Here is a 23,807-nt window from a genome sequence, read left to right on the forward strand (position 1 = left end):
ATGCAGCTGTTGGAATCGTTCATTGGTCTTGGCTGTGACGTTGAGGAATCGTGAAGACTATGTGAGAGTAAAATCTCTTTGAGTGAGGCGTATGTCTCGGTAACGAATATGAAAATGCCGTTTATTTTTTAAAAACATTTTTAGTGGTTGTCAGTGCTCCACGTCTGGTTTGATCATAGGTCGACCGGGATAGAAACGGCATGATGATTAGGCCGAGGTGCGAGACACGCAGTCAAGATACAGTCTCCTTCATTTAATGCGTGTGCAACGTCTTGGCATAAGCATCCATAAGACCTTTGAACAGACATTTAAAGAGGAAGTCCAACGAGAAAGACCGTTATCAACAATCACGATGCCTGCTTCTATCAAGGACGTCCCTCCAGAAATCTTCGAGAACATCCTATCCCACATCCGTCCTGTAGACTACCTCAAAGTCAAACTCGTCTCCAAAAGCTTTTCGGACTGGGCTTCCAATGTTTTCAAATGGGAAGACATGACTATGGAGGAGGTGGTGCAGGGCCACACCAGCGTAGAAGCTAGCCTTCCAAGGGGTCGACGTCTAAATTACTGCATTTGCAAGCACTGCGGACTGGTCAAACCTACCAACGAGTTCTCCGACAACCAGGCCGTGAAGACCAACCACAAGCGCATTTGCATCTCATGCGGGATCGGCTACAACACCTACACCAAGCGTCAGTTGCCGAAGATCAATGGAGAGGAACACATACCCTGCTGGCATTGTAGGAAGGCTGTTCCGAAGTACGACAACTGGGAGGAGATACTTGTATCAGGAAAGGCTGTTTTGACGAAGTTGCTTGAAGAAACCACGCCTGAGGGCGACCCAATAACATACATGACATCAGATCGTAGAAAGTTGGTATCGGTTCACGAGTTACCGGCGTTGGCGCTCTGCAAGCCGTGCCTGAGATTGATGATGCGTCATAGGGCGGCAGGACCGAGACTGAGACGTTGATATCCGATCACATGGATAGCAAGAGCAAACGGGGAATGTGTCTGAGATCAGTGAGCTCAAGATGTATGTAACCAGCGTGGAGCAAGCACTGGATTTTGCATATGCATTACATTGATCTTTCGGTTGGGCGGCTGACCGGTTTCTCGACGCTTTTGATGTATGCACAGGAGCAAAACTCAATGTAACCTAGATGTGTAGCTGGGAGGATGTCATAAAACTCGTTGCTCCATTCTCTCAAAATTGCCCACAACGCTGTCGGCAAGAAGCCAAAGTTAGTCTACACTTCGGCCGCTTGCATCAATAATCTCATTTCGAGAAGGGATGCAGTTCAGCTGTTCGTGCAAACGAGCGGAAGGCGCCCTGAAAGAAAGATAAAAGATGGGACACCTCTGCCACTCTCGTTGCTGGCGGTCAATGGGACAAAAACGTCGTTTCGCGCCAAAACTTACTCGTCGTTTCTCCGGTCATGTCCTCCTGCAAATTTGCCTGATATCACGTAACAATCGCTTCCACCCCCCTTCCCTCCAATATCTTTATCTAACGAAAAGGCTCTCTCAGACCTAAAAGAAAGCAAAAGAAACTGTTTACAGAGTTCGATAACCTGCAAGAGGAATGGAAAAGTATCCACCTTCCCTACGGTAGGTCTACTACAGGACTGAACGTTACCAACAAAGCTCTCCAAACTCGCAGTAGCATGACTGCCGGCGATCAACAAGAATTGCTTGTCCTCAGAGCAGATTTTGAACGAGAGATCCAGAGGATAGAGGGTCAGGCGTTCCAAACTTAGAAGCGTATTCCGGAGGTCAAAGACGAGAGTGAGTCTTCAGTTTTAAGCTTGCGTAAGGGCTTCAAGATTGGGTATTGACAAGCGAAGTGATCAAGATCATCGCACAAATCAGAGCTTTGGAAAAGCAAGCAGTTGGGGAGGAAGACAAAGCCTAGAATTTCGATAGTGTTTGAGAGGTTAGATAGAAGCTCGGGAACCCCTAGGACGCCAACGTGAGCGAGCGAGCGATGCCCATCAGTACATCGATCCCGTTCATGCAGACGAGAATGACGCACTATCGATATGGACAGAAACTGGGATTGGACCTCTGTTTTCGTAAAGAATGAAGACACATTCGCCACTTCAAAGTGACTCGTGAGGTTAGTTCTCTTCGATTCGAACATCATGCTTCCTCCAAACCTCCCTTCTCAAAAGTCCTCAACTGCACCTTCTCAGACTGGACTTACTCAAACCCGAGTTCGTCCTCGAGCCAACTGTGCGGCAGCAAAAATTGACAACAAGAGACGTGGATATACTCAAACCCGAAGTTCGTACTCGAGCCGTTTGGGGAACAGCAAAAAGCCAAAGAGCATGACCATTTGTACAACGAATACATGAACTACCTCAACCCGGACCTCATCATGGAGCGGGCTTGGGAGCAGAAAAAGGCCGATGAGCATGAAAAAGCCAAAGAACATGAACGCTTGGACGGCGAATATCAGGTCTTGGCCCGTGAGACGGCCGATCTGCATAGCTTCCTAACGCACATAAATCGGTTGCTCGACGATCCAGACAATGATGCCTCGCAGTTGGACATGCAGCAAGACATCAAGGTAACTCATGAGCGGATGATTTCGCGAAACGAGGATTTGATGGCCGAAAAAATGCAGTTCATGAAGTGGTTGCGCAAACCAGGTAGGTGGCATTCTCCAAATAAACGATGTCGTGTCGAATGTGGAGAGGGAATTCTTTCTGGCTAATCTAGTCAGATGAAGATTACATGAAATGGGAGGATGCTCCCAAGGCTGCGTCTGCTGATGAGAGCAGCGCAGCGAACAAGTATGAATCTGAGATGTATGATGAGGGGCGGAGCTCTTTCAAGGTGCCTGAAAAGAATGGCGGAACGGAAGAGAGCTCCTGGAAATAGTGCAGAGAAGGGAAGTAAGGGGGCTGCAGGTAGTCTGCATGAGAAGATGAGTGGAGGCGAGTACTAGAACACAGACGTTGCTAGTTTACAACCTCATTCCACACACTGGTAACATGAAACCACCGAAAGTCCAAAGTATCTTATCTCCCCGAGTGCACCACCCTACCAGCATCTGAATACTGCCTGGGATATGCTCTACTTGCCAAACCCAAACCAGCTCGAGATCCCACTCTTCGCCTCCGCCGTTTTCCTCTCCACCGTCTTATCAAAATTGTCAATGGATTGATTGAACTCCTTTTTGGTATCATTCTTAGACTTGTCGAACTGAGAAGCGGTATTGTTCTTGAGTTTTTCGAACTTGGCCTCGGCTTCGCTCACTTTGGCAGAGATAGTCTTGTCGGCGTCGTGAACCTTGTTGCGGACATCATCGACCTATATGCAGATTTCTTGTTAGCTGAGACCAATTAGAGCAGGGTTAAAAGCAGGCACGCATACGGTGTGATCGATCTTAGAGCCCGCGATCTGTGCCCATTCTTCACCCTGTTTCTTCGCTTCCGCACCGGAGATGTTCTGGCCTTTCAACGAGGCTTTGGCGCTTTCGGCATCATCTATCAGTACGTGTCAGCTTGTGGCCTCAGATGACTCTTGTGATTACCAGTGGACTAACGCTCGGCTTTCTTCTGCGCGACCTTGGGTTCCCCTCCAGCAGCGTAGAGGTAGTATCCTCCAATTGCTGCAACAGGTAGGCCGACGTACACGATCCTACGTCCAGCCATGGCAGAATGTTGCTGGTCGGGTTGGATTTTGTGAGTAGAGTTTGACGCTTGAAGCTGTGTCTTTTTTGAAGCTTGGGAGAATTGTTGTTTGGCGTTGGAGTTTTATTATTGTATTTATATATAAAGTATATATTTATAGTACGCTAATAAGTGTTTATACAAATTTAAAACTTTTAATAGCTTAAATGAATCAAAATTAAGGATAAGTTCATCTCTTATTAAGTTGAGAGAATAATCTAAGCTAAATCTCTATTTTGTGTAGAGTTAATATTTACTAGAATCCGATCGTATTATAACGCTTATTTCATATAAACTTCGTCGTAAATTTTATAAAGTGTTATAGTTTTATAAGTTTACTATAAAGCCTATATGTCTAAAGTCGATAGCTACTGTTTAAGTCAGGCGATTATTATATTCATCAATAAGATCTAAATTATAGAAGAGGTAAAGTATAGGCGATAGGGAATTCTAATTGCTATGGAGTCTTTAATATAAAATATTCGCTTGTTTTTAGCACTGTTATCCTATTGAATAGAAACGATTCTATCCAATTAACTACTCTTATATCGATTTTTCGCTTTCGAGATTATAGAGCAGTGAGGATAAGAGATTTTATTTTATAATCTGAAACGTCTAACAGTAATATCATAGCTACTTTATTAGAGTTTCAGGCTTAATATATTCTTTCTAGAAGGTAGTGGATACCGTGTTCATATAATCGTAATTATGTGTATAATCAATAGGAGTTTATATGTCTTCAGATACGCTATTCTCCTAGTAAGAATAAACTTTATTACCTTTTCTATAGTATTAAGTAAAGCTATTAACTGATATTCTTTAGAAATCGAGTAGTTTTACTCGGCTTCGAAAGGATAATTATTATTGATATTCTAAAGTACTCTAAGTAATAGCTATTCGTTATGTATATATTAAATATTCTATATAGATAAGGGAGTAATGACTCCAGAATCTCCTTAAGAATTAGGTTGGGATCGCGTCTCCCTCGGTACTCTCTTTGACGATACCTACGTTATAGTCTTTCTTATCTCATTTACGATAATTATACCCATTATATAGGTTATAGATATATTATATAATAATATTTTTTAAACGCTATATCGATAATAAGAAGAATATTCTTATAAGAAGATCTGCCTTCAAGCCTAGTTTGTTATATTCTTATTTATCTTTATTAAATAGTAGAGAAAGATACATTTATATTATAAGTTGTTTTCTAACTTACTTAATCTTTTCTATATCATTTATAACGACTTATACGCCTCTATTATAAACTCTCTAAACGCCTTTCTAGTAGTTCTCTTAATCAGATTATTTTTAAAGTTCTTAGCGACTTTATACTCATCTTATACTTTCTTCGAGAGCGTTATTCTCTAGCTTCTTTTTAGTAATTTATAACGCTTTTATACTTTCTTATATTCTAATATAAATTTCAATCTAAATTATAGCGATAATCTAATAATCGAAGTAAACTTCTTTATAATCGCTTAAATAGAGTTAATAATAGCTATTACTTAATAATCGATATTATTATTAATAAGATTTTTACTATTTCTCGAGAAATTAACTAAATACTCTTTCGATATTATAGCTCTAGCGAGTATCTCTCTTAAAACCTCGGCGTTTAGTTTATTAAAGTTTCGGTGTATCGTTAATATTAACTCTATTATAGAGCTTAAGCTTTATAAGAATTAAAAGGTAGTTAGATTTACTTTCGAAATTATTTTCAATATTATAGTTAATAATATTTGTTATTAGTACTAAAATAACGAATAGTAGATCTATTATTATTTAATAGTTTTCTTTATATATCATTATTTCTACTAATAATACTTATTCTATAGCGAATTCTTTCGCTATAAGTATTAATTCTTCTACTCTCTCATCGATATAAGCATTTAATCCCCTTATATCGTATAATAAAGATTAAAGTCGTCTAATATAATCTATTCATTATTCTTAGACTTTATAAGCGTCTTATATAATTTATTAAGTTCGTCTATTTATTAGTCGTAGATTATAGATATTATATATATATATAATTCTATTATTTTTAAACTTAATATTAGAGTGTAGAGGTTCGATAAATAATATAATAAATACTATTACTTTGATAATATTCTCTTATTAATATAAGTATACTCGTATATTATTATAATAGGGATAGATTAAGTTAAATCTATCCTTTAGAAAATAATATAACGTATTTATATTAGTATTTCTTCAAGGCTTCTAAATTACTATATATTTTTTTAGATCTTTTTATTATCAAGAGTTCTATTATAACTATTTAGATTTCTTATATTGTATTATATATTAATAGCTAACTATATACTATCATTTCTCATATTATTATTAATATTACTTACTCGCTCCGCTTAATTTATAACATCTTCTTTCTAAGTATTCTCCTTTTCTTAATCGTCGATAAATTATATATTCTTTTATATAACGAGATTCTCTTATTACTATTCTTTTAACTTAGAGGCTGTTTATCGTCCTCATTATTAATTTCCTTGTTACTTATCGTCCTTTATCGTTTAGCTTTTACTACTTTGGGCGATTATTTCTTGAGTGATGAAAGCTTAACTAGATTTGATATAATAATTCTTTCGAGGTCTAGCTTGATTTCTTCTGCTAATTATTCTACCTCTATCTTAGCCTATCGCGCGTGAATATTGCCTTAGCTATAATTGACGTATTCTAAAAGTAGTTATTTAATTAATCGCTTATTTGATAGCTAGTCGCTTCTTCATTATTATAAATTGTAAAGAAGTCTATTATCTCGCCATTCTCATTCTCGCTATCTTCTCTTCTTTACTATATATATCTTATTCTAAGCCTCTATAGTCCCTCGTAAACCGAGCATTTGCGAGTATCGACTATGTTTTTTATAATAATGCTCTTCTAAGTATTTCCATATACTAAGTAATTCTTTTTAGAGTATACAGTCGATAGATAACTGTATTTCCAATATATGAAGTATTGCTTCGTTTATTAATAATTTTATAGATTGTGTATTTATTTTTTTTTTTTTTTTATTTATAGTATTTAGTTGTTTCTTGAAGCTGTGTCTTTTTTGAAGCTTGGGAGAATTGTTGTTTGGCGTTGGAGAACTTCGAAGCTTGGAAGGTCCAGCCCTTGGCGGTCCCATGACGTCCTCGCGTGGCGCTTTCCCACTTTGGGCTTCATCAGCCACACTGTAGAGCATGTTGAGCTCTTGACATTATTCCATTTCCTCTTACAACGCCATACTCGGGAATCTCTCTGAGCCTCTCCAGAAATGAAAAAAGTCAGATCATGAAATCCAGGCATCCAGACTCAACGTTGCAATGTCAGTCTTTGGACTTGAACGAAGCCAAACCGACGGTGCCCAAGCCTATGACCATGCCATAGACCTCGTGGATACCACCAAGCCTAAGGAAAGCTTCGAGGAGGAAGGGTCATCTTTATCCTCTCCGATACCCAGGTCAGACAGCGGAACTCTTCTGAGCCGACAATGGACCAAAGGCGGACTTCAGAAGCAGTTAGCTCAGCGGAAATACGCAAAATATCAGGAAGGCAAGGAAGACAACCCTGAATCATTACCTGAATCTGGTGACGAGAGTGGTAATACTGAGGCAAGGACGTCTCAAGAGGGCGAGCCTAGGAAAGACAGTGTGCGTACCGGTCGACTACGAGACAGGATACCTTTCAGAAAGAAGGCAAAAGCGAAGTCTCGAGAGAAAGTCGACACTTTCATTGACGTTCTCTATGAGAACCAACGTGGCTCATTTTTCTGTGGCATTCCCCTCTACTCGTCGAACTCGCTCCTCAACTTCGACCCTTCCCCTTGGCAAACGGCCAGTTTCAAAGACAGTGCGGTCAATATTACCAACTTTCAGCTACCGGACCCTAGCTGGGCTTGGGATTGGAAAAAATGGTATGTAGACATGTCGCATGATGTCGACGAAGAGGGCTGGGAATACTCGTTCAGCTTCAACAGCGTCTACTCGTGGCACGGCACGCATCCCTTCCTCTACTCCTTTGTACGGCGGAGAAGGTGGCTGAGGAGGAGGGTCAGGATACACCCACACAAGGCAGATGGAAAGAAGGGTAGTATAAAAAATGCACATCTGTTGAATGAGGATTATTTTACGATTCATGCCGCCAAAAGGAGCAGAAGTCGTGAGTCCAGCGCGGACAGGTCCACCAACAACCAATCAAGCTTTATGCCTGAGGTCAAGGCTGAGGATGAAGCGGAAGAAGATCTTGGTGAGGTTAGCGACATATCAGCTCTTATGGCAGCCCTCAGAAGATCCAGAGTGGACAGAGAAAAGATTGCTGCGGTGAGAGTATTCTTAGAGCAAGGCGGCGATGAGCTCTTCTATCTCGCAGAGAAGATGCCGGAGATATTGGCCATTTTTGTCCATCAGACGTCATGCCGTCAACTCCAATCCTACCTCCTTCAGGTTCTTGATGAAGCTATCAATACGGAAAGCACGGGGAAAGACAAAGAGAACGGCAAAGAGGACTCGGATACTGACACTGCAGCCAAAAAGCTCAAGATTGATAATGTCCTCAAAGCGATCAATGCAGCTGGAGTCCACATCAATGATCTGCACTATTGGAGTGATCTCAGAGACCGAGCGACCAGCAGCGAGGCTGGTCCAACAGAGCAGACTCATGCCTTGGACGCTAGTGAACCGGCTGAAGTAGCTGGAGATCAGCCTCATGCACATAGTGATGATGATGAGACTAACGTCCGAGAGGAGATCAAGGGCATTCCGAAGGATGCTCATGTCTCCAAGGAGCCTCGAATCCAATTTAACACTCGACGCAATGATCCTAGTGATGCAGAGGGCAGCGGTACAGGCCCGCTGGATAAAGGAAAAGGCAAATTATAGTGGCTCTTGTCTCTGCATTTATCATGGACGTACGGTGTTCATGATGGGGACTGGGGGTTTATTCGTTTGAACGGCAGCATAGCGATGGAGTCACTGGCATGGGATTAGAGCAATAAATACCCATGGGATCGTTTTTTTGGTTTTTTGGTGAATTTTGCAATGTTGATGTTCATCGTATATAATAATTATATCTCATACACCACACTTCTGGCATCCTTCTCCTACTTTACCTATCTTTCGTTGAATTTTCGAGCCAATCCCTTTCCAGCGAAGATGTGGCGCAAAAGGTGTGGGGCAAAACGTCAACATTCGATGGACGGAACGATCTCCTGGCTTTCTCTTACTATACACAATAGCTGTAGCTCTAATGAGCCTACAGCTTTGCTCTACCAAATTTATATGGCATCATGGTGGTCTTTGTTGACTTGGAAGACGACGTCCCTGACGATCCCCACGCCGATCCCAATGAACCCCGCGGGTTCTCATCTCTCCGCAAGCACCATCTCGGAGACAGGTCGACGGCGGAGGTGACGGCCAACGGCCACGATGAACACGTCGAGGAAAGGCCCAATCCCAACATCAACAGCTTCTCGGCAGCCTTGGGCGCCTATCCGTACGTCCGACCGCCGTTTTCTGTCACAATGGACTAACATCTCCAATCCAGCATCGTCACCCAACTAGCCCACAACGTGGACCTGAACACTCTCGACGCCCTGTCACGTACATGCCGCCAGATCCGCGCTAACCTGTTGCAATACCGCACTCGCCTCGTGCAGCAGACGCTCCGCTGCGAAAACGAGTTCCGCGATGCCAGGTCCTCCGAAAGCGAGAAGCCGGGGCAGAAATGGCATATACTAGGCGAGGCGGGACATCTGGTCTCTGGCAAAGTGTCAGCTTGTGCGAGGGATCTGGTCAGCGATTGTCGGCGGTGCGGGAGGATCGTTTGTCGCGTACGTCCCATCCACTTCCGCCTACCATTCACTCCACCAGGTTACCATTGCGTGCCGCCCTCCTATGCTAAACGACCAACCCCGCACAGAACTGCACATCCAAACCCCCACCCCCCTCGTCCCTCCCCTCCCGCCACCGCCGTCTCTGCCCCTCCTGCCTCTCCGCCCCCCTCTCCCTCCTCACCTCCTCCCCTTGCGCCTGCACGACCAGCATCCACCTCTGCGCCCCCTGCGGCGCCAGCCTCGCAACCGCGGACACGACGTACCGCCGCGTGTGGACGTGGCGCACGCGGTTCGCGACCAGTTACGGGGGCTTGGGGACCGGGATCGGGGAGGGGAACGAGGGCGTCAAGTGCGCGCGGGGGAGGGGGTGTCAGGGGGCGGTGGATGTGGAGGTGGAGTTTGAGTGCGGCAGCGGTGGGAGCAGGAACGGGAGTGATGGTGGTTTGAGCGGGGGCGGTGATGGTGGTGGTGGTGGGGGGGTGAGGGAAGGCGGTGAGAGTCCGTGGGGAGAAAAGGACGAGGCGGGGTATTTGTGGCAAGAGATTGAGGGCTTGGGGGGGGTGGTCAAGAAGAGGGTCAGGAAGAGGGAGAGGGTTGGAGCCACGGTGAGGGAGTGGGAGGATGAGAGGGAGGGGAGGGGTGAGGTTTTGGGGAGGGAGAAGAGAGGGGTGGAGAGGAGCTGGTGCGGGTGGTGTGGGAGGGTCGTGCTGGGTGGGAGAGACCTGCTGGAAGAAGAAGCAGCGCTGCGGAAATTGATGATCTGACTATGCACGGAGTGTGAAGCATTCTCATACATCAGTCTATCTAGTTTACATTAGAGACACAACATGCTGCTGCTGCAGGAGCCTGTCCCAACAAGTATTGATTGGATGAAGGAGAAAGATAACATGAATGATGAACACGCCAACAGAACCCAAACATCTACATGAAACCCTTTGAAGTCCATGCGAGCCAGCGCCCAGTAATGCCACGAAAGCAATAACAGCAAAGGGTGCAACACTAGATGCATATGCGGATAGTGTTACAGGGACTTGCCATTCGACCAAGGACCAATCGAAAGCGAGATGGTACGAGGTGGGTGATGGCGATTCGAAGACCTACCGACACGATGACCATCAATGATGCGTCCGAATCCATCCCAGGATGGTCTGCAATGAAGGGTCATCATGAAGCCAGTAACCAGCCTGTTGGTCCGCCGTCCGAAATGCGTTGGCGATCCTCTCGTTCGTAATGGCGGCGAGTTCCTGAACACCATACCGTCAGTATAACGCACGTTTGCTCGGGCGAGCAGATAGTCAGTACATTTCTCATGGTAGCGTCAGCCTGGCGCAAGGCTTGTAGATGGCCGTTTTGCGGTTTGCGTCCTTGGAGAATGGATTGGCGCCGCTGGACCCATTTGATGGCCACGGCGGCTCGCAGGAAGATATTATGGGCCTGGAGGCGGCGGGCGCTGGCGTCGATGATTACTCTTCGTGAATGATTAGCACTGGAAAGCGCGATGGAGACTGAGAGGGTGCGTACCGCTGCAATTGGCGCTTCTCGGCTTCATTGGGACCACTGGGTGGATGCAGCATCTCGGGAGGGTACGGCACATTGAGCAAGGTGCGAGCTTCGGTGTGGCATTGGCGCAGTGACGAGTAGCCGATCTCGTTGCACTCGTCTCGCGGAGGGTTTGCCTGGAACTGGACTATGCGGCGTTGGATGTTCTGATAGTCTTGGAGGATCTCGGTGACTCTCAGCGCCCGGGCTTCATTGACTGTCGCAAGGTTTAGCATAGATCATTAGTCACCGGTGATCCTGACTCACGTCCATCTGCCATGATTTTAGTCTTGGTCAGTGTGACACTTTGGCTAGGCATTGAATGGAATGTTGATCTCTCACCAAGCTGTCAAGGCATGCCATTCTCCCTCAAGGGGCCCCAAAGCCTACTTTATGAATGCATCTCGACGTTCCATGAGATTCGTATCAGGGGTCAACGAGCTGTGAAGAAGACACTTGATCGATTCAAGGTGCCAAAGGTATCAGAGGATTGATGGCTTGATTGGTGAGATGTCAAAATATTGAACCAGCTGCAAAGGGCGTGATGGCGGAGAGAGGCAGATGGCAGCGTTGATAGATGGAATGAGAATAGCACAACAAGAGCAGACTGACCCCAAATCAAATCAGCAAGACATGATATGGTAAAGTAAGCTACATGGTAGCGAGAGGTAGCGAGAGGGCGTGCAATGGAAAGGGAGAAGGAGGTAGATGCAAGAGTTCAGCTGCGCCACGATGATGCAAGTAAAATGATGCGACTTCCTAAAAGGATCTTAGAAAGAGCCTGAGACTGCCCAAAATCGTATTGCTCCCGTCGCGCTTATTCTGGCACCACATGGCAAGCTGAAAGAAATCGCATCCATTGGTCAATGCGATACCGCTGCTTAGGATCAGCATACCGAAAACAGTGAATGCACTAACGGTGCGCACTGTGCGTCCATCTATGGCATCAGTCATTGGAGAGCTCACAGTCACCAACTAAGTTGAGCCGCAGGCCACCAATGTACTTCGCCCTGGAGGGTTTTGCTTCATCGTTGCTGAATGAATCCACCCATTACGGGTGAACAGTTAACGCAAGCTAGCGGATATCGAAAGTCTATTCGCCAGCCGGAATGCTATAGAGACCCATGAGAAGCTGGAAGATATTTCAGACCTATTCTCCGACTTCATGCAGGTGAGATAGGAATCTCGTCATGACGAGTGTATCATTCATGCCACTCACCAGCTCCAACGCCACCACGGTATGCGAGCGTGGTGCTTACATACCACCTCCTCTGCTTGTAGTCTCTCCTCAGTCTTTCTCAGAGATGGCTTGCAACCTCTCTTCGATCTCGTCCTCGGTCAACGCTCTGAACTGCGCATCTGTCCCCTCCTTGTCGCCCGCTTTGGGCCCTCCCACAATACCGACTTCTAATTCGCCCTTTTTGAAATCCACACTGAGCACTGTGCTTAATGCTGATATTCCGAGCTCCACAACATCTTCCCAATTCCCCTCGGCACACTCCTTATTTTTCAGCTTCTTCTCCAGATGGTTCAATGCCTCCTGTTGTTTCGGTCCCGATGCAGTCGCCTTGTAACCCACGTAATATCCTGCTGGGTCACACTTGTAGAGCTGGGGGCCATATTCGGAATCTACCGAGATCAAGGTTTGAGCAACTCCTAGTGGTCTCATGTAGGCCTGCCATCGTCAGCTTAGTCTCGAGCACGATTCAGGATTCTCCAGTGCTTACCCTCTGCGTGTAGACTTGGTTGATGTTTGCTAGTCTCTTTGCCAGCACGTCACAAGGCATCTCGTATCCGTTCTTGTACTTGAATTCAGCCGCCTCACCTCTGGCCCTATTGACTGATGCCCGTGCGTCCGCTATTGATCCTGTCATGACGCAACCGACCGAAGGGGAGAGTTTGAAGATGTGTGAGACGGAGGATGGATCAATGAGCTTGTCCTGTACTCCATGGAATGTCAGACCGCTTCTTGAACTCGAAGCAAGTAAGCTGAGATCACTGACGGGGACCTTCTTCTGCGAGAGAACTACTGCACAGTCCTTGCCTCGGACCCCTATCGACGTGATGTTTGCTGCTGTGATCGCTTTGAATGCATACTCTGACCAGTCCAGATATCAGTCAGGCCTCCTCTGTATGAAGCGAAGATGAAACGAGGCTTGGATGTTACAAACCAACTTGGTACAGTCTTCCTTGATCTGAGAAGATTGTGATGTGTCTATCAAAGCCAGCGCTGCCTGTGTGTCGAGCTGTCAGCGCCTCCTGCTGTACATTTCGCGCGGCTGGGACATGGTTACCTGACATCGTTGCAGTGGGAAATGACCGCTGTCTTCGTAGCTTGCAATTTTTCTTTACAAGAATATCAAAGAGAATTGAGTATTGTGATAATTCGCGAGAGCAGAGATTTGGTTGCTATGAACGTGTACAAATCTACTCAGTGATGAAGCTCCCAGCTGCCTGATCGGGTTAGGAAAATAGTTTATCCGACTCCGAAGTGTTTTTGGCGCGCAATTGAAAATATAGCAGCAACCATTGCTCTACCATTCCTGCTGCATTTCTCGCCATATGTACTCGAGAGGCTGTGCATATAGCATACTAGATGGGATAGCATGTTCTGCCGTCATCCCTCGACACGGTATTAATTGCCGTTTTCCTTGCGCTCCAGACCTTCGACAGGCCCTCCCACCAGGGAATCATCTTGGCTACCAATGGATCAGTCACCGCCACTCGCATGCAGCAGTAGCGGAAGAGGAAGACAAGAACCAACAAGATACAGGATCCGGAGTGGCGATACGTCGAGTCCAATCCAATAATGCTTATACTGCTCCCATCCTCAGGCCCATCACCTTCGACCAAGCCCAGCATGATTTGGAGGCAGAATCTAGGGAGACGTGGGAGAGGGAGCGATTTTCCGATCTGATTGCAAGATTCCTGCCCATACAGTCAGCATCACAGAAACAGGATAAGCGATTACAAAAATTCGGGAAGAACAAGGCGGATAAGCTTTTTGTCAACAAGCTGCTGAAGGACAAGGGACTGCAATCACACGACTGGAGGATAGCGCTTTCCATATTGCAGCAATACTACACGCCCGAAGAGATCGATAAAGTCAAAAACATTGATACCTTTGATCCCGCACCGAGTCTAGACCAGACTCCTGGCTCTCATGCCCAACATTTTGATGCCGGCATCGAGATTCAGAGTCCTGTGCGAAGAGTCACCTCCAGATCACGCGATCACAGATCTTTTCGACTTGCTCACAACATTTCTCCTCCCGCTGAATGGTCAGAGGCATATCTGGCAGTCTACGTTGAGGCCCTCGCCGAGTCTCAGAGAACTCAAGCCAGAGTCGGTTGGGCAGAAAAGCCCCGGTTGAATGGTTGTACTAATATTTGGGAAGTTGTTGCTGCTTTTGAACAGGTTTTTTACAGCACGGCGTCACAGAAATCCTTGAGCACCAAGGCTTGCAACACCGCATTGCGTTTCTTCTACGATCACGGAATGATGGCGGAGGCCCGGTCTCTCTTTATTCGGATGGAGGACTTAAAGATGCATATTTCGACAGAAACATGTAATATCCTGCTGCGCGGTTCAGCTTCGCAGAAGGACCTCCACAATTTCACATTTCTTCTGAGAAAAATGACGTATCGGGGCTTCAGGCCTAACGAGAAGACATGGACACTGTTCCTCCAAGTAAACCCTTCCAGTACGGTGCGAGCGGTCATTGTTCGGAAGATGGCAGACATGAATATGCTAGACAAAATTTCGATTAGAAGGGACGTTGCAGCTCACATGGTCCACTATGAGATTGTCAACCACCTAGGCGATGGCCATAATCACCATAGCTTTATTGATCACATGAATAGCAAGTACGGGATTGGATGGCTATCGACTACTGCAGGCAACAGGCTTTTGAACGAGGTGGCCAAGTGTAAATCGGCGGCGGAGAGCCTGAGTTTGCTTTATGAGATGAAGGAAGCCGGTTTTGTGCCTGATGACATCTCAATGAACACGCTACTTCGGCACTGTTTACCATTGAGGCGGCACGAGCTAGCAATTCGAATACTAGAAGTTTTCCGGTATTATTACAATCTGTATCCAGGGCCGGAGGCATACGAGGCACTCTTTCTACAGGCGTGGAGAAGTCGCTTGCTCAACTTCTCTACCGTTATCTGGAGATCTGCTTGTATCTATGGTGCAGTGTCACACAAAATGCAGGACTTTGTCTTTCAGAGTCTGTTGACTTATACACCCGCGCTCGACAAACGGGTCCAATCAGACGATACGGTCGAGCTAAGCAATTTCAGCAGAAACGAGAAGTTCAAGAAGTTTGCTGGAAGATTCGTGGTCGGTGAAAACGGCCCTAGAGGAGCTGAGTTAAGCCACGCCTTTGACACTTCAGAATTAGACCCTCAAAGAAGGACCTTGAAATGGGCCCAAGTTCTTCTAGAGAGTAGTCTCCGCCTTTCCAGGAATTGTCTGCTGAGACATGATTTGCCACGGCTGCTACGCCAGGCTCTGACAATGGACAAGACCTGGGCCGCCGAAGGCCTGTATAAAAAAGACGACTGGCGGGAGATGTTCCCACATGCCATCGCGGTATTCGTGAAAGTCAAAGGAAGGCGCCAACGCAGACATTCACTGCGCTTGCGAAGACACGTGGTTCGAGGCCGTTTTGCCACTCACCTGCGCATGCGATAACGTGACTTATCTCGAGGCCCAAACCACGGAAAATCGCCCGGGTTGGGCGCGGATGAACAAACAGCCAAAAGCAAGCGGAGAATCAAGAGCCTCCGCAAAGCCGGACCCCTCTTGCATGGCAGACAAAAGACTCGGCCAATCCCATTCACCTTCACATCAGATCTCTCGACCGTTTGGCCAAGGTCCTCTACTCGAAAAACTCCTCGCTTTCGGTCTCGTCGTCGCTCGATTCTGCAGACTTGAGGACGAAGGCGAACAAGACCCACTTGAGGGGGTTTTGTGGCATCATCTGCGGTATCTCGGCCACTGCTCCTGGTTCCTAATCGAAACAAGAAACGGTCAACATTCCTGCGTCCACCCTCAACTCAGAGATTGAGCTCTTGTGTCGTCCGTGGGCTCTTCTAAGATAAGAAGCTGCCACGAAGATCTCTGAGGTCTTGTACACACTGCAGTGGAGTTTTCAGGTTCATGTACCAATACGTTGTGTTCATGTACCTTATGATGCCCATGTAGCAATTTGAATTAGACGCAAGTTTTTCATCAATACAAGACTGTAATCTATAAACACTCCCGTTCTAAGTTCAAAGTCGTCTTCACGGCAGATCAATAATATAAAGGCACTGAAATCTCATGGATCATTTGCGGCTAAGACGGAAACCACACTCATGCTTAGCCGCCGCAATGCTATGGAATTGTCACACCATAGTCATCGACAGAGGCCTTTGCTAATCCGCCCTTGGGATCTGGTGGCAGGAAAGCTGTCGGAAGAAGCCATGGCAAAAGACAACTGCATAGAGAGTATTTGAGACCAGGGAAACCCAATTGCTCTTCACTGATATGCGTAAGACTTATCCCGCTACATTTTCACTTCCTCTGCCAGCGCGCCTGGTGGGTGACCTCCAAACTCAACCTCTTCGCCATCGTACCGCCCTGACCAATTGCCCGATTGATCGGAGGGAGATGGCCGTGGCTGATCACCACGCATTGCTTTATACCAGCCGTGTCGAGCTCCTTCCCTTCAATCTCGACCTTTTCACTCAACTCTCGCTCTACCGCGGGACCAGCATCGACACATTTATTGGATGTCAACAGATAAAATACTGACGACTTTCTTCACGCATCCCTTGAGTCTTCTGCCAATTCGGGAACATTTCGTCGTCCATCTGTCCCCAGTACGCCAACACTCGTGCCTTTGATGCCGCTATTGGCTGCTGCTGCGTTGGATGGTGGTGTGTGTCTTTGAGATGTCTATTGACGTGTCACACGCGGCCAAGACATAGATGATAGCGGTGCATTAGATGTTGGGCTTCGTCTCTCATGGCGTCATATCTTATGTAGAGATAAGTTTGCGCCAGTCTCGGTTGCTGGAGGAGTCTGATGTCGGGAGAAATCCATGTCGTGTTGTGAAGGCTGGTTTTAGCCATGAAAGAGGAAAAGAAGATGTCAGACATGGCGGTAGCGATTTGTCTCAAATGCCCGCTCTCAATTTCCTGCCGGCCGGATGTCAGGACCCATTCGTCGTGCGCCTGTTGCTCGGGGCTTGTGTGAAAGCACCGGTCGACGGAGGATTTGAGGGTGTCGTGGCCGTGGGGGGTTTCGCCTACGCCCTGTTGACCACATATGGTAAATTAGGCACCAAGGGACGAGCGAATCCGCGACTGGACATGAAATTGAAAAAGTTTGAGTAGCATTGTATGATGGGTGTGTATGTTGGGTGCCGACCGGGTGTGTTGACCTCTTACGAGGTCAAGTCAGTAACATCAACAAATTGCAGTGAGGCTGGTGGAGGGACGCTGCTAGTAGTCATGTTGAATGTTTGGATTGGCTGACGAAGACCTTCCTTCCGTTGCAGGCCACGTTGCTCAGGTACGCTGTAGTGGGATACCTAACTCAGCAAGCATATCTACAATCGGGTGTTTGAGCATATCATCTCGCTGCTCCTCGATCCTGAGCCACAGTGAGCCCACCATATTCGCTGCATTTGCGATAAAGGACCCCCAGCCTTTCCTCCTGCGTGGTATCAGAGCCATCCATTCGGATACAAGTATCAAGTTGTAGTCAGTGCCGGCATGTGCAGCTTTCAGGGCGTCTTTCGCCATTCCAAGAAGCCTCTCATACTGCGTGTAGACTTGTTTGGAGGACGATTTCTCTGGCAGGCGGACAACAAAGTGCACAAATGGCACTCCCGAGATGCTGGTCTCCACGTATGGCTTCAAAGGTCAGCTTCGTGAACTTGAGAGCATGTCCTGCAATAGTCCCAATGCAATATACTGGTGGAACGAAAAGACCTGCCTTCTGTCGACGTGGCTTTTGAAGGGAACATCTGGAAGTCCTCAGAATCTAGTCTCGGGAATATTTGGATGTGCTTGTGTCACTGAGAGGAGCCAGCTTCCACACCACAATTGTATATGATCATTTGTGGTGTCTCAAATTGTCTCAAAATCGCCCATGCAGCTGTCAGGTCATCTACATCCAAGTCATTCGTCTGTGGTACGAATAGCGTTGTATGCAGAATCAGCATTAGTCGATAAACACATTATTTGTTCAGTATAAGCTTATGCGACTGCCCGATCCTTGCTATGATCTACGCAGATTTTGGAGTCAGTATCGCTTATTCGGGGTAGAAAATGGAGGTCTGGGGAGTAGAAAGGTCTTCTTGCTCCCAAAATATGTCTTGCGACTCAAGTCGGATACCAAATAGGAAGGATCAGCTCCGCAATGTACGTACCCATTCCTCTGGAGGGTCGACAAATGGACCGATGGGGTTTGAACGACCTGGATCTTCGGGCGAGAGTATTGGCTTGTTGCTCAAAGCTGGCGTTACGTCAAACTGGAACTGCACAAGACATATGTTCAGTTCACCGCGGTCCTACTGCATCGGTGTGGATATCTGCCGTGAAGCATCGCTCAAGTACCTGAAACCCCTGTGCCCATACTACCGAAGTCTTTGGCCGCTCGTACTGTATCTCTCCTCTGTCCACAAGGCTATCGAATTTTCGCAGAGCAATTGCTTCCAGCTCAGGTGGAATCTCTCTGTTGGAGTCCATGATCTAGAATTAGACACTAAAGTCAAGTGAAATTTTGACCTAGTCACGAATCCAAAGTTCGGCTCTTTGAGCACACAATCATCACCGCAGCCTGGCCCTGAGTACGGTACTCCAACTGTGAACTTGTGAAGGCCAAGGCTTTCGGATTTCGCTCCGGCTTCTGGCTCCAGCCGCAAAGTTAGCGCTTTCGTCTCGCGTAAGTACTACAGTACGTGCATCGTCAAGGACTTCCCGCCTCAGGAGATAGATCGCCAACAAGTGTTCTGTTTTGATATCTCGAACATGTTTGCTGTCAACTGGCCTGGGTTTCCACTGATAAGCGGGAAGTCGTTGATGATGCACGATTGGCGCCCTCGAATTTGGTCACCACATACGAGTATTGTTTGACCAAGATCTGCCGACCGCCGTTCCCCACACATGCACATAACGTCGCAAGTCTACGGAGTAAGTGAAAGGTCGATCTGGATAGTCTGGAGAGCCTGCGAACTCGGTGAGTTGAGAATGCCTGCTCAATCCGAATAAATCCGTTGGCGGGATCTCCTTAGAAGCGGTATCGAATAGATGGCTTTCGTTTGCTCTAGGCTGTGACCCCTCAAACAAATCTTCCCCACACACACACACATCCTGCGTACAATTATTTCGAATGAAGAGGCGGCAACAGCCCTGTCGACGTTTCCTTGTTCTGTATGTACAGTCTACCTTGTGACTCGCCCTCCTAGGCGGCAAGTCCTCCCATCTGCCACAGCATTGGAGAAATCGACATTTGTAGCGCTAGATGAGGTACTGATTGCGAGGCGTATACCGCGAGGTGCATATCGCCTGGCCGAGCCCCTTCTAGCACACCAAGAAAAAAAAAAATCTGCTGCTTGAGACGTTTCCTAAACATTTGCCCTAATCTGAAATAGCTGCCTAAAACATGTAGGTATGGCACGTTTAGCCATGGGGCTGTGTCGGGACTCGGTCTAGACTCTGTGTAGAGAGAATTCGATCTGATATAGAGCGCACGACGCACTCTAGTCTCCGTCTTACTCGAATTCTGTTTGTCTCAGTGACCATTATGTCCGCTCCTACCGACATCGAAAAGCCTACCGGGCAGCGGCTCGCAAGCCAATACAAAGTCATTGAGAGGAAAGAGCTCGAGAGATCACAATACCCATGCACACTTAATTCGTCGTCTGCATCCATTCACGATCTCGCCTACCACCAAAGTATCCTAGGCAATGAAGACAACTTCGCCGAGCAAACCACCTGCAGTATCTTTGATGTGAATGGAGACGGGGTTGGCTTTCTGAAACCTGAGGTTCACGATGACGAGCTTCGTTGCTACATCCAAGCATGGACAACTGCTTCGATTCTGCTCGCATTGACTAACAGTCGACTAGAGTCCAATGCTCCACAATGCTACTCGCATTATGTGAGTCCAAACCATGTGATTGTCCACCATGGGTCTTTTCTCACTTATATTGATGTTGCAGCTTCTTCACATCCAAGCAGCAAAAGGGCACAACATTCGCCTAGCAGATATCTCTGAGCCAAACTCTGGCTCGAGAACTCCTCCACACATTCGAGGTGTCACCACATTTTGTCCCTTTGCTGCTTGCCGAGCCAGAGTATGCAGCCCCGGGTACCTATCATGGCTATGACCCCACAGGCCAGCTCTTTAGGCAAGGTAATGCTACTCGAGCGGAGACATACTAGATGAAATGACTGATGATCGTGCCAGAATTCATATGTCAGCATCCGCGATGGAACATACATACAAAACTTCAACCGTGCTCCATTTACATGAGCTTCCACAAGGCGATGGCGGTGACCACATACATTGTCGTTTCAGGAGATGCCGATCCTATAGTTGAAGTCGCCAAACAGAGATTGAAAGACGCGTTCGCCCATCCGCATCAACTCAACAAGCTTCACGCAGGACTTCAGACTCGTTCTTCCTGCACGGCGTTATCGCCCAAGAGTCGTTCCTTCAATCAAAAGGTGTCATCACGAAACTTCGACATCGTCTCTACGATCAACTGGACGTCGTCGATGATGACAAAAATGCAGAAAAAGGCAAGACTGAGCTGGCATTAGACCGAGATGCCCTAAGAGGCATAACGAAGAATCTACACATGATCTCGCAAGATGCCGATGTACTTGTCTCAAGCACAGAAATGGGCACAATGGTAGTTGAGCGTATGGCTGTTGCGCACGCCTATCTCAAGACAACGTCCGACATCTCCTCGCGACAAGGGCACAATCAAGTCGATGACATGTTGGAGCATCTTATGCACTCTTTGCAGTCTAGGAAACGGTGGATTCTAGGCTACAAGTCGCGGAAAGACACTGCTATGAACCTTGTGAGTTATCCTCGATCGCCTTGTGCAATTAGCTAGCGACTAACAGTATGCAGGTCTTCAACTTAGTTACCCAGCAAGACAGTGAAACAAACACTTCTATAGCACGAGCCACAAGGGCAGACAGCTCGGCTATGAAGATCATCGCCGCCTTGACCATGATATTTCTTCCTGCGACAGCTGTCTCGGGCTTTTTCGGCATGGTATTCTTCGACAACCAGAACGGCGAGGTTGTCGTGACAACTGATTGGTGGCTTTTCATTGCGACGACGATACCTATCACCATCATCTTGATAATGATCTGGCGGATTTGGCTATCGTGGACAGAGCTCATCGAAGGACCCCAAATCGTTAGACGACTGGCGATAAGAGCCTGGTCCGCGGTTAAGTCTAAGATGACTTCGATTTCATTCGAGGGTTTCGGCGATACCCCGTCGAGCATACCAGTGAAAGAAACCGATGATATAGTCTGAAGGCATGTCTGGCTCACACCAACCTGCTTTCCAGTCATCTACAGACCTATCTATGGTGCATCCAGTCCCAGAAGTAGAAAAGACCATCCGTGTTAGGAGATACAACTCAACGTAGCAGCATCTAAGGCTCTAACGCGTTGTTTAGCTTGTCTCGCGTAAAGTTCTGATCATCAAATGTCAATAATACAGCTTCTGGTTGGAAGCCAAGGATAGAGTCCGAGGAACATAGTCGATGCCCTTCTTTCCCTCTCAAGCGAGAGCTGTTGTTGGAGTGATGACTGATCGTATACATTACCCAGATGCTGGTTAAGAAGATGGTCGAAGCGGACATCGACCTCGTCCGCAGTGAACCCTGAACAGAGTTTCTTCGATCGCGCACGACAAACCCATCAGTAGAACCAGCTGAAACCCGAAATCGCGCTTGATTTTTTCGAAGATGTCTCAACTACAGCTGTGCTCAATGTCTGGCTATCTGGTAGCCTACACACCACCCTACTCAAGCATGCTACGCTTTTTGTTGCCTCAACCTTCAAAATACCAAAACAAAAAGCCTTATTAGCCAAGTGTAGCGCAGAAATGAGCGGCCAAATTTGAGCGAACACCACGGCGCTTTTTTGTTCTAAGCACTTGCGTCGAAAATTCCATTTGTGTATGTGCACTGATCCCCTATGAATTATGGACTAAGCAAGAAATCTGTATCCGCGGTCCAGAAGTACTGACCTCTGCTTGGCTCATCCGTGCTAGCTTACGCGTGTCTGGTTTACAGAATGATTTGCTCCTTGGCTTGAGCATTGTCGGCATTTGCATCATACCACTGGATGGTCTCACGGAGGCCTGAGGATGTATCTCAGTAATAGCACAGCCCACGCTGGACGCATGAGCAAACACCGAGGTATCTGACCAACCTTGTTCTAAAGGGGTGAACTCGAAATCGCCCATCAGACTCCGCATCTTAGAATTGTCTGCGGTCTTCTTCAGCTGTCCGTCGGCCTTCGAGTCGTCCCACTGTTGAGAATCAGCGATGATGCGGTATCCGAAAAGTATGGACGGGGCCGATCGAAGATACTGACCATGATCTCTCCCTTGAAGCCACTCAGAGCGCAGACAAGCTTGACAGTGTCCGAAATGGAGGTCTCGTGCTCTTCGCCCACTGTCATAGCAGCATAGGACATGGGGTCAATTTACATCATTGCTTAGAAGCACAAGGGTGGTACCGCTTCTCGTACCTGAAAGGATGAGTGGCTCGCAGGAGTTGTATTCTCGAAGGGTCCGGACGATGAGTGCGGCGAGATCACGAGAGTAGATGAACTGCCTTAAAGCTGCGCCAGTGCCAGGAACATGAATGGTTGATTCGCCCCTCACTGAAAGATCCTTTCAGTCTGGAATGGCCACCCGGGAAGACCTAATCTTCCCGGCCAAATGAATAATTGAGGCTCTACACACCTTTCGCGTCATGGACTCTCTTTATGATACCAGGTATGAAATGGCAGCCCTCCCGGAAATTATCATGAAGCCCGTAGACGTTGGTCGGGATAACGGCGGTAAAGTTGCAACCGTACTGGGCTTTGTACGCTCTGTTATAGATCATCAATATCAACACAGCACGCGCTTGAGGGACCAGCAATACCGGTTCGATACATCGATCATGCGTTTCGCATGTGCGTAGCCAAAATTTGAGTCATGAGGAGGCCCAGAGTGGAGCATAGTCTCCTCGATGGAATAAGAGGTTTTGTCCGGGAAAATGCATGTGGACAAACATGACACCACTTTTGCAACCTGGAGGTGCGTGAGTCTTTCATTGTTCGACCGTGGGCGAGGATGCCGACGCCCTACACTATATTGGTGTGACAGCCGTAACACGTTTTGGCCAATTGAGAGGTTGCTTGTAGAAAGTCGACTGTTTTGGTACACACCGCCAACCTTTGCAGCGAGATGAATCACCATATCTGGACGGTATTTACGGAAAAGCGCTTCGGCGGCACCGAAATTTCTACAGCTGAGTCAGGTCGGTCGCTTGAATCGGGGTGCAAAGGTAGAATGGAAGGATTTCCTTGCCTCAAGTCTCCATCCGCACTGGATAAAAAAACCCAATTCTCGCCGTCTCTCCTCGCAGTTGGACCGCCGCTCTGAGTTCCTGTGAGCCACTGAATGCCGTGACCTACAAGACCACTCCCGCCCGTCACAAGGAC

At 47.1% G+C, this 23,807-nt stretch overlaps 10 protein-coding genes across 10 annotated transcripts; 5 read left to right on the forward strand and 5 right to left on the reverse strand.

Moving 5' to 3' along the window:
* Positions 1 to 352: 352 nt before the first annotated feature.
* Positions 353 to 2,886, forward strand: HO173_011361 (uncharacterized protein; the record flags this gene model as incomplete). Its single annotated transcript, XM_037313241.1, has 3 exons — positions 353 to 877; positions 2,288 to 2,654; positions 2,729 to 2,886. 3 exons carry the CDS (start codon positions 353 to 355, stop codon positions 2,884 to 2,886), a joined length of 1,050 nt encoding a protein of 349 aa, XP_037159906.1.
* Positions 2,887 to 3,081: 195 nt separating this feature from the next.
* HO173_011362 (uncharacterized protein) lies at positions 3,082 to 3,662 on the reverse strand (the record flags this gene model as incomplete). The annotated part of the gene is made up of 3 exons (XM_037313242.1): positions 3,082 to 3,318; positions 3,382 to 3,494; positions 3,554 to 3,662. The coding sequence occupies 3 exons, from the start codon at positions 3,660 to 3,662 to the stop codon at positions 3,082 to 3,084; spliced, it is 459 nt and encodes a 152-aa protein (XP_037159907.1).
* A 3,350-nt stretch (positions 3,663 to 7,012) lies between these two features.
* HO173_011363 (uncharacterized protein) lies at positions 7,013 to 8,566 on the forward strand (the record flags this gene model as incomplete). The annotated part of the gene is made up of 1 exon (XM_037313243.1): positions 7,013 to 8,566. One exon carries the CDS (start codon positions 7,013 to 7,015, stop codon positions 8,564 to 8,566), a length of 1,554 nt encoding a protein of 517 aa, XP_037159908.1.
* Positions 8,567 to 8,973: 407 nt separating this feature from the next.
* On the forward strand, positions 8,974 to 9,966 carry HO173_011364 (uncharacterized protein; the record flags this gene model as incomplete). The annotated part of the gene is made up of 2 exons (XM_037313244.1): positions 8,974 to 9,179; positions 9,231 to 9,966. The coding sequence occupies 2 exons, from the start codon at positions 8,974 to 8,976 to the stop codon at positions 9,964 to 9,966; spliced, it is 942 nt and encodes a 313-aa protein (XP_037159909.1).
* A 668-nt stretch (positions 9,967 to 10,634) lies between these two features.
* HO173_011365 (uncharacterized protein) lies at positions 10,635 to 11,377 on the reverse strand (the record flags this gene model as incomplete). The annotated part of the gene is made up of 4 exons (XM_037313245.1): positions 10,635 to 10,763; positions 10,822 to 10,987; positions 11,041 to 11,275; positions 11,326 to 11,377. 4 exons carry the CDS (start codon positions 11,375 to 11,377, stop codon positions 10,635 to 10,637), a joined length of 582 nt encoding a protein of 193 aa, XP_037159910.1.
* Positions 11,378 to 12,346: 969 nt separating this feature from the next.
* On the reverse strand, positions 12,347 to 13,359 carry HO173_011366 (uncharacterized protein; the record flags this gene model as incomplete). The annotated part of the gene is made up of 5 exons (XM_037313246.1): positions 12,347 to 12,733; positions 12,786 to 12,998; positions 13,062 to 13,156; positions 13,230 to 13,292; positions 13,353 to 13,359. The coding sequence occupies 5 exons, from the start codon at positions 13,357 to 13,359 to the stop codon at positions 12,347 to 12,349; spliced, it is 765 nt and encodes a 254-aa protein (XP_037159911.1).
* A 261-nt stretch (positions 13,360 to 13,620) lies between these two features.
* On the forward strand, positions 13,621 to 17,444 carry HO173_011367 (uncharacterized protein; the record flags this gene model as incomplete). The annotated part of the gene is made up of 2 exons (XM_037313247.1): positions 13,621 to 15,654; positions 17,055 to 17,444. The coding sequence occupies 2 exons, from the start codon at positions 13,621 to 13,623 to the stop codon at positions 17,442 to 17,444; spliced, it is 2,424 nt and encodes an 807-aa protein (XP_037159912.1).
* Positions 17,445 to 17,618: 174 nt separating this feature from the next.
* On the reverse strand, positions 17,619 to 18,803 carry HO173_011368 (uncharacterized protein; the record flags this gene model as incomplete). Its single annotated transcript, XM_037313248.1, has 3 exons — positions 17,619 to 17,966; positions 18,485 to 18,592; positions 18,672 to 18,803. The coding sequence occupies 3 exons, from the start codon at positions 18,801 to 18,803 to the stop codon at positions 17,619 to 17,621; spliced, it is 588 nt and encodes a 195-aa protein (XP_037159913.1).
* Positions 18,804 to 19,860: 1,057 nt separating this feature from the next.
* Positions 19,861 to 21,618, forward strand: HO173_011369 (uncharacterized protein; the record flags this gene model as incomplete). The annotated part of the gene is made up of 5 exons (XM_037313249.1): positions 19,861 to 20,217; positions 20,279 to 20,413; positions 20,527 to 20,575; positions 20,673 to 21,148; positions 21,202 to 21,618. The coding sequence occupies 5 exons, from the start codon at positions 19,861 to 19,863 to the stop codon at positions 21,616 to 21,618; spliced, it is 1,434 nt and encodes a 477-aa protein (XP_037159914.1).
* A 760-nt stretch (positions 21,619 to 22,378) lies between these two features.
* On the reverse strand, positions 22,379 to 23,322 carry HO173_011370 (uncharacterized protein; the record flags this gene model as incomplete). The annotated part of the gene is made up of 6 exons (XM_037313250.1): positions 22,379 to 22,452; positions 22,524 to 22,623; positions 22,689 to 22,768; positions 22,845 to 22,979; positions 23,062 to 23,192; positions 23,246 to 23,322. The coding sequence occupies 6 exons, from the start codon at positions 23,320 to 23,322 to the stop codon at positions 22,379 to 22,381; spliced, it is 597 nt and encodes a 198-aa protein (XP_037159915.1).
* Between the last annotated feature and the right edge of the window lie 485 nt (positions 23,323 to 23,807).

This window comes from Letharia columbiana, assembly GCF_014066305.1.
Source record: "Letharia columbiana isolate WasteWater2 chromosome Unknown Sc0000061_s0, whole genome shotgun sequence".
In the NCBI taxonomy this organism is placed as follows: Eukaryota; Fungi; Ascomycota; class Lecanoromycetes; order Lecanorales; family Parmeliaceae; genus Letharia; species Letharia columbiana.